Source organism: Xiphias gladius, chromosome 8, assembly GCF_016859285.1.
Source record: "Xiphias gladius isolate SHS-SW01 ecotype Sanya breed wild chromosome 8, ASM1685928v1, whole genome shotgun sequence".
NCBI classification, from domain to species: Eukaryota; Metazoa; Chordata; class Actinopteri; order Istiophoriformes; family Xiphiidae; genus Xiphias; species Xiphias gladius.
The window spans coordinates 5,945,481-5,962,316 of NC_053407.1; the positions used below are offsets into that span (position 1 = coordinate 5,945,481).

At 37.1% G+C, this 16,836-nt stretch overlaps 2 protein-coding genes across 5 annotated transcripts in view; both read right to left on the reverse strand.

Moving 5' to 3' along the window:
• fa2h (fatty acid 2-hydroxylase) overlaps positions 1–1,075 on the reverse strand; it is a 36,543-nt gene extending 35,468 nt beyond the window's left edge. Inside the window, exons 1-2 of one of the 4 annotated variants that reach the window (XM_040133269.1) lie at positions 668–684; positions 145–191 (exon numbers count right to left, since the gene is read on the reverse strand). Coding sequence is in view for 1 of the 4 variants with exons in the window: in XM_040133267.1 (XP_039989201.1) it covers positions 1,015–1,016 (2 nt within the window). In the remaining 3 variants the exon portion in view is untranslated. Of the gene's footprint in view, positions 1–144; positions 192–471; positions 498–667; positions 708–1,014 lie in introns of those variants that run through there. The other 3 variants (XM_040133268.1, XM_040133267.1, XM_040133270.1) reach the window with 3 other exon arrangements.
• Positions 1,076–3,865: 2,790 nt separating this feature from the next.
• On the reverse strand, positions 3,866–8,014 carry LOC120792831 (fatty acid 2-hydroxylase-like). Its single transcript, XM_040132198.1, has 5 exons — positions 7,973–8,014; positions 7,866–7,921; positions 5,218–5,263; positions 4,575–4,827; positions 3,866–4,455 (listed from the first exon to the last, which is right to left on the reverse strand). The coding sequence occupies exons 1-5, from the start codon at positions 8,012–8,014 to the stop codon at positions 4,388–4,390; spliced, it is 465 nt and encodes a 154-aa protein (XP_039988132.1). The 3' UTR covers positions 3,866–4,387.
• Between the last annotated feature and the right edge of the window lie 8,822 nt (positions 8,015–16,836).

Below are 16,836 nucleotides of genomic sequence, written 5' to 3' on the forward strand. Positions count from 1 at the left end.
TTTTCTCGTTTTATAAACATAGGTTTTCTGTTTTCTAGCAAAATTAATCACCTTACTGCAGAGAAAAGACGAGTTTTGAGTAAGACTATGAGAGATGCCCGAGTCCTATATGTTCCCTGAATGCAGCATTGCATCCTGACTCACCTGTTGATGTGAAAATTGTCGGGGCGACATTTAAATCCTGAAGACTGCTGTGTAGAGCAAACAGATAATCATTTAATAATTGAATTACAGTCTAAACAAATCTCTCAACGTGAAGTATTCAAATTGACGTTAATTATAGACGTCAGATGAAGACTGATATAACATTTAAAAAACGGTCATGTAGTCCGCGAATACTTCCTGATTAATAAGTAAGGCCCATGCTCTGACGCATTTAACGTCTAAGCTGTAAAGCTAAATACATTTGAATAACGGTAAATCTATATAACCCCGACATTTCTAAAGCAGTTTCTCAAAAATTGAGATTACAGTTATCTTTATGTGCCTCGCGTTTAGGCAACTTCCTTGATGACGGGCTCGTGGAAGCCGGTTTCCGTCAATGTAATGAAAAAAGATCCTATAAGTCATCATAAGGTTAAACTTTTTCGAAATACTGATTTAGTATCTCAAAAAAAAGAGAAATTTTGTCAACATAATGATTTAGTATCCTAAAATAATGAGAGACCTTCTCAAAATAATGACTTGAGTATCTCAAGAGAGTGTCGTTTTCACTTGTCATGAATTTATTTCCTCCGGGCAGGTGGTGACACAAGCCTTCAGAATCTCCTGCAGGTTAAACTGAACTTTTGAAACACTTTCAAAGCTGATTAACTCTGAAAAACTCACTATAGACAGACTCGAAAACACTCAATAGCCTGGCAGCATAACAACGCTGCAAATAACCCATAAGTCATCACTTTGTAAAAGACTGTATACTGGTTCTCTCGTACGCACAGGTAATTATCTAGCCCTGAAATTTAAAACAACCCCCACTTTTTTAAACCTCAGTTTAAGAAAAAATTATTGTCTTACATTAGGATAAATAGTATTCTTTCTCTCAAAAGCGGCAGGGAACGCTCAGCATAGTTTTCCCCGTTCATACAGTTTAGGTGCTACGCAAAAATGCTTATAATGGTAGGGAAAACCGTTTTTTTCCCCATCACATTGGCGATAGCTAACTGTGCTACTGGCCTGCCAAAAAAAAGGGAAGTCACATAGTGTTGAAAGCAGCAGGAGACCTAAAACTTGTCCGCTAGTGGCGTCCTGCATTTTTAGGTGAATATGTGATGTGCTGTCAAAGCCATGATGGACAAAGTGATGTGAATATTAATGATATTTAAAGTAAAAAATAAGTAAATAAATACAAGAAAAACAGATTAGGCTATTACTTGAACAAGTGGCTCCACACTTAACAACACTTTTCAGATGATAGTTAGTTAGGAGCTTTCCAGAATGGTAGAAAAATAATGTCTGGTTGTAGGGCTTTATGATAAAGCTTAGTCAAAAACTAAAATAAAATGCAACTGAGATATCTACTGAAGACATCCCGGTTTACAATTAGGCCTCATTGTCCTGGTGGTTGTTTGATCCTGTCTACCCATGACAGACACTAAGATCCTTTGGTTATCATTGTTAATGTTAGAGTTAGGTCTCACCTCTGACCATAATCTGAGCTGGAGAATAACCCCAAGCATAATGTCAGTTATGTTTTTAAGAACGCCCTGTAGTGTTACATAAAGAGTGTTTCATAAAATTTCCAGTTTAATACAATGGATTAGATTTTGCTGTTTAGCTTTAGCGGATTTTATTTTACCTTTTTTTTTGGCTAGGTAAGGTACTGAACATACCGACTATGAACAACAACACATTGATCAACTCTCACACGGTTAAACACATTCATATCAACGTTCATTGCTGCCTGTCAGAAAGCCAGTGTCTTTTACCAATTTAAAAAGTCACTGAAATTTCTAAAATTTTTAAATCCTAGGGTCTTTAATTGCCTTGGTCAGAGTCAACATAGGAAGTGAGGAAGGGGCAGCCACATACTCAATCACTTCCCTGACCATACTATCAGCATCAGTCTGCAAAACAGATGACATTCATACTGTCACATCTCTGCATAGTGTAGGTCCACGTGTTTAACTGTAAAAACAGTAAAATACTTACATTAGCTTTTAATGATGAATAGAATAGAGCAGAATAGATAGTATGGCACACAATAAAAAGTAATACATTGCCATATAATATGGTAAACTACAACAAAACAAAATAACAGATAAATGTGTTTTAAACAGTGCATTATCTCACAAGGGAATACAACACAATGCAATGTTTTAACCTGTTTGAGGTAGAGTGGTGAAGAAAACAGCAGGGGGCAGAAAAGAACCAAAGTACACATACAGTAAATGGGTGGGAGAGAGGGAAGTAGTGAGGTGTTGAGAGAGTTGGTGAAACATCAAGTGAAACAAGCCGCATAATCTGACCTCTTAGTAGTTGTTTTTTTTTAGGAAGTACACACTGCCACAGTGAAGTGTTAGGTCTTATTTTGGCAGAGGATTCAACACCTAAGTGATGATGAAAACTAATGAGCTGATGACTGAAAGATGGCAGGGTGAAAGGGAACAGCACTTCAGGTGTTAGCAGAAAATTTTCACACACACACACCTCTCGTGTTAGCTTTGCATATGTAGAGAAAGGTTCTGACCGAGTCAGACCTCACTGTTCCCTTAGTTAATAATGAATAAACTATGCACTGATCCGAACATTTGTGTATGCTATACTGATGGGGCCCTCAACGGAGATCAATATTATACCACAAAATCCATGGTTTTCAATAGAAGCAGGCAGTATGACTTGTCATTGCAGGAGAAGCACAGGTGGAGCTAACAATTGCCCCATTCAATTAATGTGTACCATGTCACTGAACCAACATGAACAATAGTTGGGTCCTAGAAGTTGGATACCTAATAGGAAGTAATGTTATAGGTGTGCTTGACAAGTCAAAATGCCTGCTGTGAGAAAGCTCTATGATTATCTCTGTATTCTATATATATATTTCAGTAAACATTAACTTTAATGCACGGTTTTTCAAATCTTCCATGATTGTTTATTACATTTTTGTAAATTCTCAGTTGTTAATACAAAATGTTCATACCATCTCTCCCTCTATAGATATATAATTAAAGAGAAAGGTAAGGGTTAATTCTCTGTCAAATATTAGTTAATTTTGAATATGAAAGTATATTAGAGAGAAGAAAAAAGATGGGTGTATGCTTTATTACAAGTATTCTTTGACCTATACACACGTTTCTTTTTATGTTACATAGTTCAATATAAATGCATTGTTAATCTTAAATTTCTCATAAGGAAGTTATAGGGGAAGTCAGGAGAAAGTTTTAATACGCAAGATTCTGAAAAAAAATTACACATATTGTAGCTGCTTCTTTAGACATTTAGTAAAGCTGTATCACACTTAAACCATGTAAAATATTAATGCCTAAGATGGCCATTTTTAATGACTGCACTATTAGAGCAGAAGGAAAAATCTGCAGCATTTTAGTTCTTGAGTCCCTTTAACTTCCTAGAAAGGAACCAATGAGTAATTGCTGATTCTTAAGAAATTTCCTGGAAACAGCTATGTATTTTGATATTAGCTGGGAAAATGGAGACCAATTAGTTCACTTCCAATTAGCTAATTGCTAGCATATGCTACAAAGTATTTTAATCAGGGCACAGCAGATCTGCTGAACATATAAAAATGTGAAAAATGTCTTGAGCAAACACACAATTCAATGTATACCAATCATCCACAATATTATATAGACATAACATATAGATATATACTGTATGTTTGTATATGTATATGTATATGTGTGTGTGTGTGTGTGTGTGTGTGTGTGTGTGTGTGTGTGTGTGTGTGTGTGTGTGTGTGTGTGTGTCTCTCTCTCTCTCTTTCTCTCTATGGCCCACATCTTTGCTGAATATTATAGCGTTGTGACTGGTGATCAGGTGACAACGTGGCTGGTGAGGTCAGTGCATTGAGAGTTCATATTTTCCTGTTGGTTTAGTTATAAAAGTGTCACAGAAAGGCCTCACAACTGTGCAGAAATCATTGTAGTTAGGAAATAGTGCAGAATGGTTGACACGCACACGGTTGACAGAGGAGAAGAAAATAATGTGCTGATGGCTGAAATCAAAAAGGAGGCCGATATGTGTTATAGTGTACATAGATCGATTCGTTGCAATTCATTTGTAGGAGTCTTCAGAAGTGGATCTTCCTCCTTGGTTGTTGAAATTATGGCTGCAGAGACTGAACTAATGGTGTTACAGTTGTTAAAGCACGTGGGCTGATTTCTAAAGAAGGTGGTGACAAGCCCTGTGGCCCTTCAGGAGAGCCGTTTCTATGTTAGAATTTCTCATCAGGGATTAGTGTGTTAAAGGGGTGGTCCCAGAACGTGGAGGTGATTCCAAAACCTGGAGAGGAAAATAAAGATTATATTAGATTGATCAGACAAAAAATGCAAAGAAAATCAAACATAAAAATTAAATATCTTCCTCAATAGTCCAAGTTTGGTCTGGTTTCCAGTGCTCACCTGCTCTTTGGTGTTCAAAGTGGTGTTTGACATGGTAGGCCTTAAGACTATACATATACGACCCTCTCTTTGGCGAGCCGTAGTGAAGGTAGTAATGGATCATATCGTACACGACGTAGCCGCACAGTCCTCCGACAAACACAGATATCCCAAGGATCTCTGGGAGCGTGTTGCGGAGAATTGCATAGAAACTTCCCACTACTAAGGAAGCCAGGCCAGGGGGGAAGACCAGCCGAGAGCCGTCAAACGGAGACTGTGGAGAAAAGAAGTTTCTGTCATGCACTGAGACATGAAACTGTAGACGTAGAAACTAGCAAAATACAGATAAAAAAGCTGATTCTTAACACAAGTGAACAGTATTTTATCTAGTTTTTTTCTGCTTTTCAAACGCAAAAAAGCTTGCTTGTTTTAAGATAACCATAAAAGATCAGTGTCAATTATAACTACATAATGGTTATAACATGATAACACAGGTCAGAAAAGTTCATGTAAAACTAAAACTACTGTACAGTATGTAGAATAGGAGAAGAGCTGTTTATTACCTGCAACATGAAATTATTCATTAATGATGTGCCATAAAGCACAACATAATAAATCATTTCATGATTAAACCAGTTTTACAAGCATGTGTTTGTGTTTGTACCTTGTGGTGCTGTCCATGCAGGAGAAAATGTAGTGTGTGTGTGTGTCTATATATATATATATATATATATATATATATATATATATATATACACATATATACATACACACACCATTCAGTCACAAAATTAAAACCAGTAACTGGTTTTAATGCTGTGGTAAGTGACTACAAAAATAATAGTGTTGCCAATAATAAATCAATAATGAATGAATATATACTTAGCTGTTATTGGAGCTTTTCCTTCAAAAGCATATTCTAACTGCTTTTTTAAACAGTTTTAAATCAACAACTGGGTAAAAACAGAACACAACAAATTAAACTGAACTGTCTAAGAATTTTGTCAAGAGCAGGGGTTTGAAGCCAGGTGGGTTGGTGAAATACTTTTAACTCAGCATTTAAAACAGCAAAATTTCGCTCAATTTGCTGGGTTGACATAAATCCACATGAATTATTCCCACTGAGTTAAATTTGAGTGTATTTTGACCCATGAATTATGGCCGAGGTGCATGTGTTTGAATAATGAGTTGAGACGGTGAGTTTGAATGATGGTTTGATTTCTTGGCAGTTCAGCCCTTCTCCTATTTCTTTTCTTTGCAGACTAGAACACACATCAGAGTGAGTGTGTGTCTAATCATCTATTGTCACTTCCCATCAGTGATGTGTAATATTGTATTGATTGACGATATATAATGCATCAGTGCATCACATTGTTCAGGCACGTCAGTTTACACTGTGACACCTGCTTCCCTCCTCACCCTGATCCAGACTTTTGTTGTGCACCTGTTTTCCTCCCTCTATCACTGTCTTTTTATCCCCTTTCCTCCCTTTTTGTCATCTTTCTCTTCTTTCTTGTCATCTTCCACTCTTCTGCCTGACTCTGTTTTCTTTTTTAATCATCATCATCCACTAGTTTTTCTCCTAGTTCCCAGAATTACAGCGGCTTCTAAATTTACCCTACATAACAAAAGAGTCCTCAGTAATAGACTGCATGTTCAAGTCTGTAACCTGAACCAACAGGCAAGTGCGTGTGTGCGTGTGTTAGTGTGTGTGTGATGTTGAGAGTGACCTCACCGTGGTGGTGTCAGAAGTAGGCGGGGTTATTTTGTGTTTTATGAAGAACGATTGGCCTGTTGTCTGGCCGGGTCATATCAGCAAGTATAAGAAGGCAACGATTCACAAACTAATATTTTTTTGACTACAGACCTTTAACGGTCCTTCATGGCTACTGTTGTTCCTGTAAGTATCTACGTGTGTGTGTCCTGTGTGCATGTTTTTGCATGTCCATCTCAAACTTTAGAAATGACTCAGTTCTGCCTTTAAGTGCTGTATCATTCATAAAGAGTCATGCTCTGTTTTAATGGTGACCTGAGGTCACTGTTAGAGGTTATCAGGCAGATCAGCAGGTAAAAGTGGAAGTGTCAGTAGTGCTTAAATTGTTACTGTCAATATTTTTAGGAAACCTGGATGACATTTTGTGCATAAACTTAACCATTTGAAAAATGAATTTGTCAAATGTAATTTTGCTATTAGTACTGTAGCTATTGGATATGATCAACGGGTATTGTTTTCTCTGCACATGAAAGAGATACTGTAGCAGAGCGGTATTATGTGTACAAATGTGTGTGTGCATGAGTAAACAAATGTTTGAAGGCCAGTCTACATGATGAAGTGTTGGTCCTGTAATTGAAACTGCACAGCTGGATTCTCTTTCTGAGATCACCCTTTGTGTGTGTGCCTGTGTGTGTGTGTGTGTGTGTGTGTGTGTGTGTGTGTGTGTGTGTGTGTGTGTGTGTGTGTGTGTGTGTGTGTGTGTGTGTGTGTGTATGTGTGTGTGTCTAGGGTTTCTGATGGAGTGGGTGATTAAATCTGCGAGAGGAAGACAGAGGCTCGTATGCTAATTAAAATGGTGTGATATGTGTGTGCGTGTGTGTGTGTGTGTGTGTGTGTGAGTGTAACATTTGAGGTGTGAATGACAGAGGTACACAGCTGAGCCTGTAGCTGCTCACATAGCCTCATTGCTCTACAGTATCTATTATGCTCCAGTAGATTATCATGTTGGGGGGGGCTAATAGCAACTTGTAAATACATAATTATCAGTATTTCCAATGATGTATCAGTCATCAAATAATTTCTTAAGTAACAAAGAGTGTAAAGGGAATACAAAGCATTGTCAGTTGCAGATACAGACACATATCACACAGCAGAGTCCATGAATCACCCTGCACATTTAGTGTTTATCACTGTATTAATTTTAGGCAGTAACATGTAGAGTCAGCCTGTACCTACAGTCTGCAGCACCTTGTCAATCCATATTTCAGTGCATCCTTAACTACATATATGTAGTTAAGGATGCAATAGCTTTGTAGTTCATTTGTTTCAAACATAGGGTGGTAGTTGTCCATATAAGTATATCATATACTCACGTAACAAATACCATCTGATTTACATTATCGGGGGAAAATGAGCAGAGTAAATCATGACGGCTAAGACAACTTAGTGGCTGTAATTATGATTCATCATATATACAAAACATATTGAAGAGGATCGGGTATGTGTGGAAAAATAATTTGTGTATGTTGAAAGTCAGAACAGTAAAATATCTCTATGCAGGGTACAGCAAACTTGATCACAACATCTAACAATCCCACTCATCTTCCATGACTCCCAGTTCGCATCCTGCTATGCCAGTGTTCAGCCGCTGCAGCTGTTTGGGAAAGGACCCAAAGGGGGCAACTATCTGTCACTTCTCACATACCGGGGCCCTCATTGCACCCCACGACCCCGACTGGCATGCCATGCTCCCAAGATGACCCTGCGGCAGATCTGTTGCATGCTGAAAGTGATGAAGCAGGTCAGAAACAGAGAGGCTGCTGCTTCTGCTGCTGCCTCCAGGTGAGGAACAACTCTCCTGCAAAAGCCTTAAACTGATGGCCAAAAACTGGTGCAGTAATTGGCAATGGCACTTTACTTTTATAAGCTAATAGAAATATGAATACATAAGACCCTCTGTCTTAATGTTGTACCGTCATTCACTGCTGGCTCTTGCCTCTTAAGTCTAATAACCATGTATCTGTATCTCCATGTATCTAACCAGTGTTGCCTCTTTACTAAATAAGCCAAACAAGACAAGAGCCATGCCAGCAGCTCTTTTAGGCTTTACTTAGCAACAGTGCTGTTTTAAACTAATTGCTATTGTCAACATGCTAACACTCACGATTACAATGCTAATGCTGACATTTATTAGGTAATGTTTACCATGTTCCAGTGTTCACCATCTGAGTTTCGTATGTTAGCATGCTGACATTTTAGCACTAAACATGAAGTACAACTGAAGCTGATAGAAGTATTTGGCTATAAATGAAAGTATTGGACAAATGAGTGCCATAACCAAAATTTTGAGCCAATCCATTATCTAGATGCTAAAATAGTTTGCTGGATAAGAGGAAATTCGACCTCCCGTTGGTGCCACAGGCAATGTTTAGAGATCAAGTCAATAGGTAGCATTCTCTAGGTACTATGAAAACATGTTCCAAATTTCAAGGCAATTCATCCTATAGTTGTGTCAGTCTGGAGCAAAGTCGTGGACCAAGCGACCAACCAACATTGCCATACTGCCGCTAGCATGGCTAAAAATTGTATAATCTTTAATGTTTGGATAGTTATTTACCCCAGGACATATAAATCACCACTAAAATCTCATGTAAATCAGAGAATAGTGATCCATTTTTATTTTCTTGTGAGGACACTAACATCATGTGTAAGCGTAATACAAAATAGATAAAGACAAGAGTAGAGAAAGTCCCGAAACCTGAGTCCACGACTAGAGTAGAAATGTAGAAAGTAGAAATGTAATATTTAGTAAAGCACTAAATTACAGTATACTTTACTACTGTTTTAACATTTAGGAACCAATTTCTAATAAGGCATCCTGTATACATTTTTTAAAAATTGTAACTAATGATGCCATTAATGGTTAATGAATCATTGACCAATGCTTTACAGTTCAGAAATAAATCATTAATAAGAAGAGCACGTTTTTGGGTTGCCAAGTTGTAAAAATCATTACAATACTATTATTACATTATTGATGTATTTAGGGAGAATACTAACCAGCCTGTTTGTGCTGTTCTTTGCTGTCCCACTCTGGACTGTGATCACACCAGTGCTTGGATCCTCCAGTTAATAATTAAGTGCTCTCATGTCACTTCCACAGCAACTATTCATTCCCACTTCCTCTTCTCCTTTCTCTGCCTCTGGATCTGGTCTCTCTCTCTCTCTCTGCACAGGAAGCAAGGGTCTGCATCTCCGACCCCAGTGTCGCCTGGCACCAAGTCTGAGAAGAAATGCATCCCAAGCTGTTTCAGACAAAAACGCAGTATAAAACGCGTCGGCTAACCCATAAGCATTGGCTGACCATAACCAACCCTTTAACCCCAGCAGATACCCATTTACCACCCAGTTACCACTCTCACAGTGACATGGGAGATCATCACCTGCACCCCTCCAATGGAAAACTTACTTCAGATTATCCTAATTTGGACAGCTAGCCTAGCAGTGTGACCTAGGACGTTGGAGGATGACGTTCACTTGACTTGCGGTCTGTCAGGAGAAGATGACAGGATCTTATTCCTAAACACCCTTTGCTTTAAAAGTGGAGTTGCTCCTGAGATTCTTTTAAGATGAAAAGAGCTTTAACTACAATTTTTAAAGTGCTTCCTGAGTGTTTTCTGTTGTTTTGTTAACAAGAATGTAATTTTTTTGACTCTTGTCATTCTTTGTATTTCTGTTGTGGTCAGTCTCTAAATCCAGGACATTTCACCAGACAATCTCATCCTCTTCTCATCCTCTCCAAAAGACTTTTAATGAAGCTTATTTGCCATGTTTCCATATCTTTTCTTAATAAAACCCAGACAACTTTTAATCACTTTACTCAATTTGATAAACAAATGTTTGCTTATTCAAGAAAAAAAGTGTACAGCTCTTATGTTAGACCACTTTAAATATTAAATATGTTTTCCTTAATCAGTACAACATCACACAAAAAATGTAACATACTCAAAAACCTAGTATTAAATCTGGCAGATGAGGTCACATTTAATCATTTAGCTAAAATTTAAGTCTAAATTAAGGAAATGACAACCTTCTCCTCTGTTCTCTGAATGCAGTGTTGTTTTTGTGAATGTGTTTCTTAAATGTGCAATAAATTTTCAAGAACTAAAGAACTGACTAATAATGAAAGAAAAATGTGAATACACATCCAGTCTTTGTTTGGTTTAATGAAAAAGCTTTTAACATTCAAAAACTTTTCTTGCCAATGACCAAACAACCCTTTGTCATTGGATTCTGATTCAAAAGATACTAAATCGTGATTGGTGCATGGCTGTATGTGACATCACCTTTTTCCAACTAAGCCACATCTACTTCAAAACAGTTAGAAATGCACTAAGAGAATACAGAAATCTCCAAGCAGACATTTTGACTTGACATAGTAAAAAAAAAAAGCACGTGTCAATGTCTCCATTTTATTCTTGCACCTAGTAAGCCATGACAGTGTGACAGTGTGCCAGAATGCACTATACCAGGAACTTGAAACTGAAGCAGCTAAATGAAATTCTGCTGTAATTACATTTTTTATTTACACCACTGCTTTTCCTACTGAGATGTGTAAAATATTTTGGATATTTGGATGAAGAGTGACGCATATTTGATTGTTCTCAACGGCACAATTTTAATTTCACAGCAGACAAAATGACACGTCACAGAAGGAAAAGCACAGGTGTAAATAATAATATCAATAACAACTGTATTCCATTAAGGTGAGCAAGATCCAGGTTATTGTCCATGCCGGCTCTCTAAAAGTGGCTTAAGTGTCACTTAATGGAACTGCAATGTAATGTACTAAATTAGTTAAACCTGTCTTTTTCCTACTCTTACATGTCAAAATGTACATGTGGGAAAAAGCCTATAATAAGCCTCACAAAGTATTTTAGTACAATATTGCAAGCAGAGAACTGTAATTTTTTTAAATGACTGCAAATGTTCCCTTGCAGTTTTATATTTTTTGGAATCTACTGCAACAGCAAATTTGCCACATACTGTATTTGCCATCTCTTAAACTGCATAAAAACTGTTTCAAGTATAACTTGAAAATGTGTAACAGAGAGCCACTAAAAGAACTTTTAGATTAGTGAGTATCATGTGAAACAAAGGAAAGGTAGTCAGATGGAAAAGTACATACTGAAAAAGTACACTGAAACAGAGAGCTGTGACCATGTGTGTATGTGTGTGTGTGTGTGTGTGTGTGTGTGTTTGTGTTTGTGTGAGTGTGTGTGTGGTGGAAAGAGAGAGACCAGAGACCAGGAGCCCTCTGAACGGACAATAGCCACTGCTGATTAGACAGTTTGCTGTTGAATGTTTCATGGCCAGATGCTAAAGAGGTAATGCAGTGTTCCTGTGCATCCAGTTATATGTGTCTCACTCTCTGTGTACGCGTGTGTGTGAGAGAGAGAGAGAGAGTACCTGAACTTGAACAAGGAATGAGGTTGTAGAACAGGAAGCCAAAGCTCTGGTTTCTATACAAGGAGGAAGCTGATACTTCTACAGCTTGGTGGCCACTACACACACACACACACACACACACACACACACACACACACACACACACACACACACACACACACCACCACCACCACCACCACCAGATGTTTAGTGACCTGTAAAGGTCAACTATGGTATACATTAGAATTAATCATAACCTACACAGTACAGGTTTAACATGATGAAACAAACAACAGGCAGTAATGTGATAAAGTGGACTGATTTTCACAGTATAGAAATATCAGTACTATATATATATATATATATATATATATATATATTATGATCAAGTGCTACCAAGAGTAAATTAGTATCCCTGATGTGCTTCATTATTAACATGCAGTAATAGCCCGATAGAAGAAAATAAACAAACAAAAATACACATGGGATAAATGTAGCGGATTGTAGCTAATGCATCATACAGTAAAAATGTTCAAAATGCCCATCATGCAATGTTAAGACATTCAGTGATCCACACTTAGAGCAAACTTATAATTGATTAACTTTTTACTAAGTTTTTACTGAGAATCTGACAAATTTTTTTAGATCACTTCGTAACTCACAAGAGCTAATTAGATATTTCTCAGGAGCAGGGCATCAAGTCTCCCACTACTGTAAATGTGCTGTGGATGTGCGCATGTGAATGCACTGATGATTTTTTAACTCTAGAGTCAAGCTTTTAAGTTGGCTATCATACTGACTCTTTACTCTGCTTTATGGACAGGATATAATGTATATGGAAGGCCAGTGAGGCCAAAAGTACCTGAAATTGACATCTGAAGTCACACCTTTGTACACACTTCGTTTGCACATTGTTAACACGGGAAAATTTGACTCATGTTAAGAAACCATGAACAACCACTAACACTATGTTGACAACATGTTAACAACATGCTGACAACATGTGACTTCAGATGTCAATCTTCTGTTTTTTTGCCCTTGGCTTAGAATATTTGTACATACAGTATATGACAGAAAATCATGTACTGTCCTGGTGAAAATTATTGGCACCCCTAAATTTTAAGTACAGACTAACATATCTTCAGAAATAAATGTAAATTAACCAATTTTGTATTATAAAAATATTTTAATAAAATGTCCAAGGTTACTGAACAAAAGAAAATAAAAATAAAAACTTGCATAACTGTGAAATGATGCAAAAAAAAAAAAAAAGTGACTCAGACACAGTATTTGGCACTCTTCACTAGTATTTGGTTGAAGAACCTTTGATGACAGCCTCTAAATGTTTCCTGTAGCCATCTAGAGGTTTCTTGCGCATGTCTGCTGGTAATTTCTGCCACTCTTCCATTGCTATGCATTCAAGCTCTTTTAAATTTGCAGGAGTCCTTTTTGCAATGGCAGATTTCAGCTCTCTCCAAAGGTTTTAAATGGGATTGCTGAAAGACCCAAGACCTTCATCTCTAAACTAGTTTTCTGACACTGGGTAACACATTTTGCTCTAAAATTCCTTGGTAATGTTCTGATTTATTCATCGCTCCTTTGATACATTCAGTAAAGCAGCCCCAAAGCATGATAGAACCTCCATCATGTTTTACTGTAGGCAGGCTGTTCTCTTCCTTATGGGTTTCACTTCGTCGCCTATAAACAAACTGATGCACTGCATTCTAAAAGAGCTCTACTGTGGTTTCACCTGTCCATGGAACATCATCCCAGAAAGACTGTGGCTTATCTATGAAAGTTTTTGCAAACATCAGTCTTGCCTTTTTGTGCCTTTCTTTAAATAGTGGTGTCCTCCTTGGCGTTCGCCCATGGAGCCCTACTTGGTTTGATTTGCAGTGTATGGAACGGGCTGAAACCACCACTCCAGATTGCTCCAGGTCAGCTGAAGCTCTTTAGATGTCTTGTGTGTTGTTTTTTCCACAATCCACATCAACCTTCACAGACTTCTCTCATTGAGTTTCTTCTTAGCACTATGTCCTGGAAGCATCTAAACATTTTTATGACCGTGGAACTTCTTGATAACATCACGAACTGTTGAAACAGGGAGTTCAAGATCTTTGGTGATCGACTTGTAGACTTTGGAATTATGTTTTTGATAATAGCATTTCTGTTGCTTTCAGACAGCTCTTTTGTATTCACCATTGTGAAAAGGAAGAATGATGACACAGCGAAAAGGCACTGTAGTTCAAATATAAGGAACTAGTTTAACATTTTTAGAAAATATGCTTATTATTTTTTCTTGCCAAGACTTAGATCAGAAGATTGAAAGCACTCTCATGTCTGTAAACTGAATATGAAGCAGCAGCCAACAGCTCAAATTGGCATGAAGAATGGCGACTTCAAGACTCTACAAAAGACAGTGCATCTGGTCAAGTAATAGTCCAACACATAACCCCCTGTAAAAGCGCAATATGTTCTTTTTACACTTAAGAGTTTTGTTTGGATTAAACAAACAAAATATGTCTTAGTGAGCTTTAAGGGTGTTGGTACCTTTAGATAGAGCCAGGCTTGCTGTTAATGCTAAGCTAACTGTCTGCACCTTCAAATTCACAAAGACAACACTGCATGCATACAGACACATATGAGAGTGGCATCAATCTTCTCATCAAAGACTCAGCAAGTCATATAGCTCTCATCTCATTATCATATCAGTAGCTCGTGTACTTGAAATGTCACAACATGTCTGACAAAAGCTCACAATGTAACTGATTTCAGTGTAACGAAAGTTCTGCTGTGAGGTCATGTGAAGTGGCCATTAAACGTAAGTAATCATTTCACTGAACGGAGTAATGTGCAAACAATCAGTGTCATTCTTAGTACTGATGGATGTCTTCAAGGTCAATCGGAGATTAGGATCTAGTACATGGGGTAAAGTACATGGGGTTAATTTTTTTGGTTTTCCTGCCACAACTTTAATGTTTTGATTCACTCATTCTGCTTTCATCAGTGTCATTTCCAGCAAAAAAAAAAAAAAGCCCTAATAAACCCACTGAAAACTACTGACACCAACAAATGACAAATGAAAGTCAAACCAAGTCAGCAGCTAGCTGGTGAACATATGGAGCAGGTAACAGCTTCCATAAGGTTTAATCATTAGCAGCAATCATGAGGTTTAAAGCTGCATCATCGGATTTATTTTTTTTTCATACTATCACCTTTTAAGTTAATATGGCAAACGTATTAGTGAACAGTTGCCTATTTATACATCCAGCAGCTGCAAGGCACCATTGATATTTATCGTCGAGTCGTGTTTGTTTCCAGCTGCTAAAGTCCAATATTCCCTCCTCTTTTAGGTCTGTTTTGGTCTCCATTTCCTAAAAAAATATCTGTCTCTTTTAGGTGCTAAATGCTCCACTATTTTAACCATCTATTTGCTAACTTCGTCTGAATGCTGTTTGGTGCCATTAGGTTAGCTACCTCACCTGTGGACGTGACAAAAAGAGAGCATCATCCGTCATTTCAGCTGGCTGTGAACTAGGTGTCGCAGCTTTACACAATAGGCTCAACTTTCACAATCCCCCACTCTCATTACAGAAGGTCAGTGTCTGTTCAATTCTGTTCTGTCATAACACAGAGTGCAGGTGGACTTGTCTTACTGTACTGCATCAGCTTTGCAGCATTTCACACATCATTTGGGACATTTTAGTTGTAGGGGTTGGTTTTCAGTGTGGGTTACAGTACATGTGAACAAAGTAGAGGTTACAAGTTGGGGTTTAAAATAGACTCAGTGGAAAGTTTTTGATGATTACATCTCTCTTTGTGGGAGTGGCTGCTGAAAGAGGCAGTTCATTCAGCTAAAAATGAAATTAAAAAATGCCAATAAAACACAATATTCTGAATATTAAACTTTTTTTCAATCTCATATTAAGACTTTTTCTTGGGACTGTCTTAATCTCGCTCTTAAATGTATAAATTCATTTTATTTTGATTCTATGTTTATATTATTAATTTTATAATATATTAGTGTCTGCTGCTTTTATCAATGTTATTAAGGGTGTTCTTATGCTCTGTCAATGTGTTTTATCTTTATTACTCTGGAAAGCACATGATGGACTACATTTATACCCAAGAGTTGTAAATGTATGATGCTTTGCCAATATCTCAGGCAGATATTGACTTTGATTAAAGATACTGTCCAGTCAATTTGGACTTTGGAAAAGGCATACAGAGCGAGGTGCAGACCAGTGTGAGCTCCAGTACATGCATTAAAACCTTTTTACTTTAATTATATACTGTTACATGGAAAAACTAAATCATTCTACTTTTTATGCAATTATTTATCTAAAAGCATTAGCTACTAGCTACTAAGTAGATTAACATTTGTGCAGTGTTATTAACTATAAAGAAGTTAGAATTATCTCCACCTCAGCCATAAACATTAAAAATGCTGCTGTACATACTGTAATATATAATGTAACTCTGAAAGGGCCATTCTGCTATATTATGTGTATATTTATGTAATACTTTAAGTGCATTTTGCAGATAAATTTCTTATCTTCAATGTAGGACTTTACTTGTAATGGAGTATTTTAAAAAGTTGTCTTTCAATTACTTTCATCTAAGGGTCTAAATACTTCTCCACCAATGTTCATCAATTGCAGTGACGTGTGACTTATGATTTGTGTTTTGTACAAAATAATTAGGAATGTAAGTTATTCGTTTCCTGTATATGGATATTTATTTTTCTTGTAAACCTTTTTCTTACTAGATACTAGATTTTTGATCCTGATCCCCATATTGATACTTGGGAGATTAAAAACAGTCTGATAAAAATATATTAAATTTAATAAAGATGTTAAATTTTATAAACAAATATTTTAATAAGGAGTTTAGAATTTGTTTTTTTTCAACTTGTCAATACTCTGGTGAACAATCTATCAAATTGCAACAGTGTTTCTAAATAATATCAAAAATAACTTCCATACTGCAATTTCTTATTACTTATTGGCAGACATATACACCATTACTGATGTCTTGTGTAGCTCTAACGACAACACCTGTAATTGCACTGCTTCGGATGTATCTAAGCAGTTATTTGGAGGCTGGCCTGGAGCTGCCCTT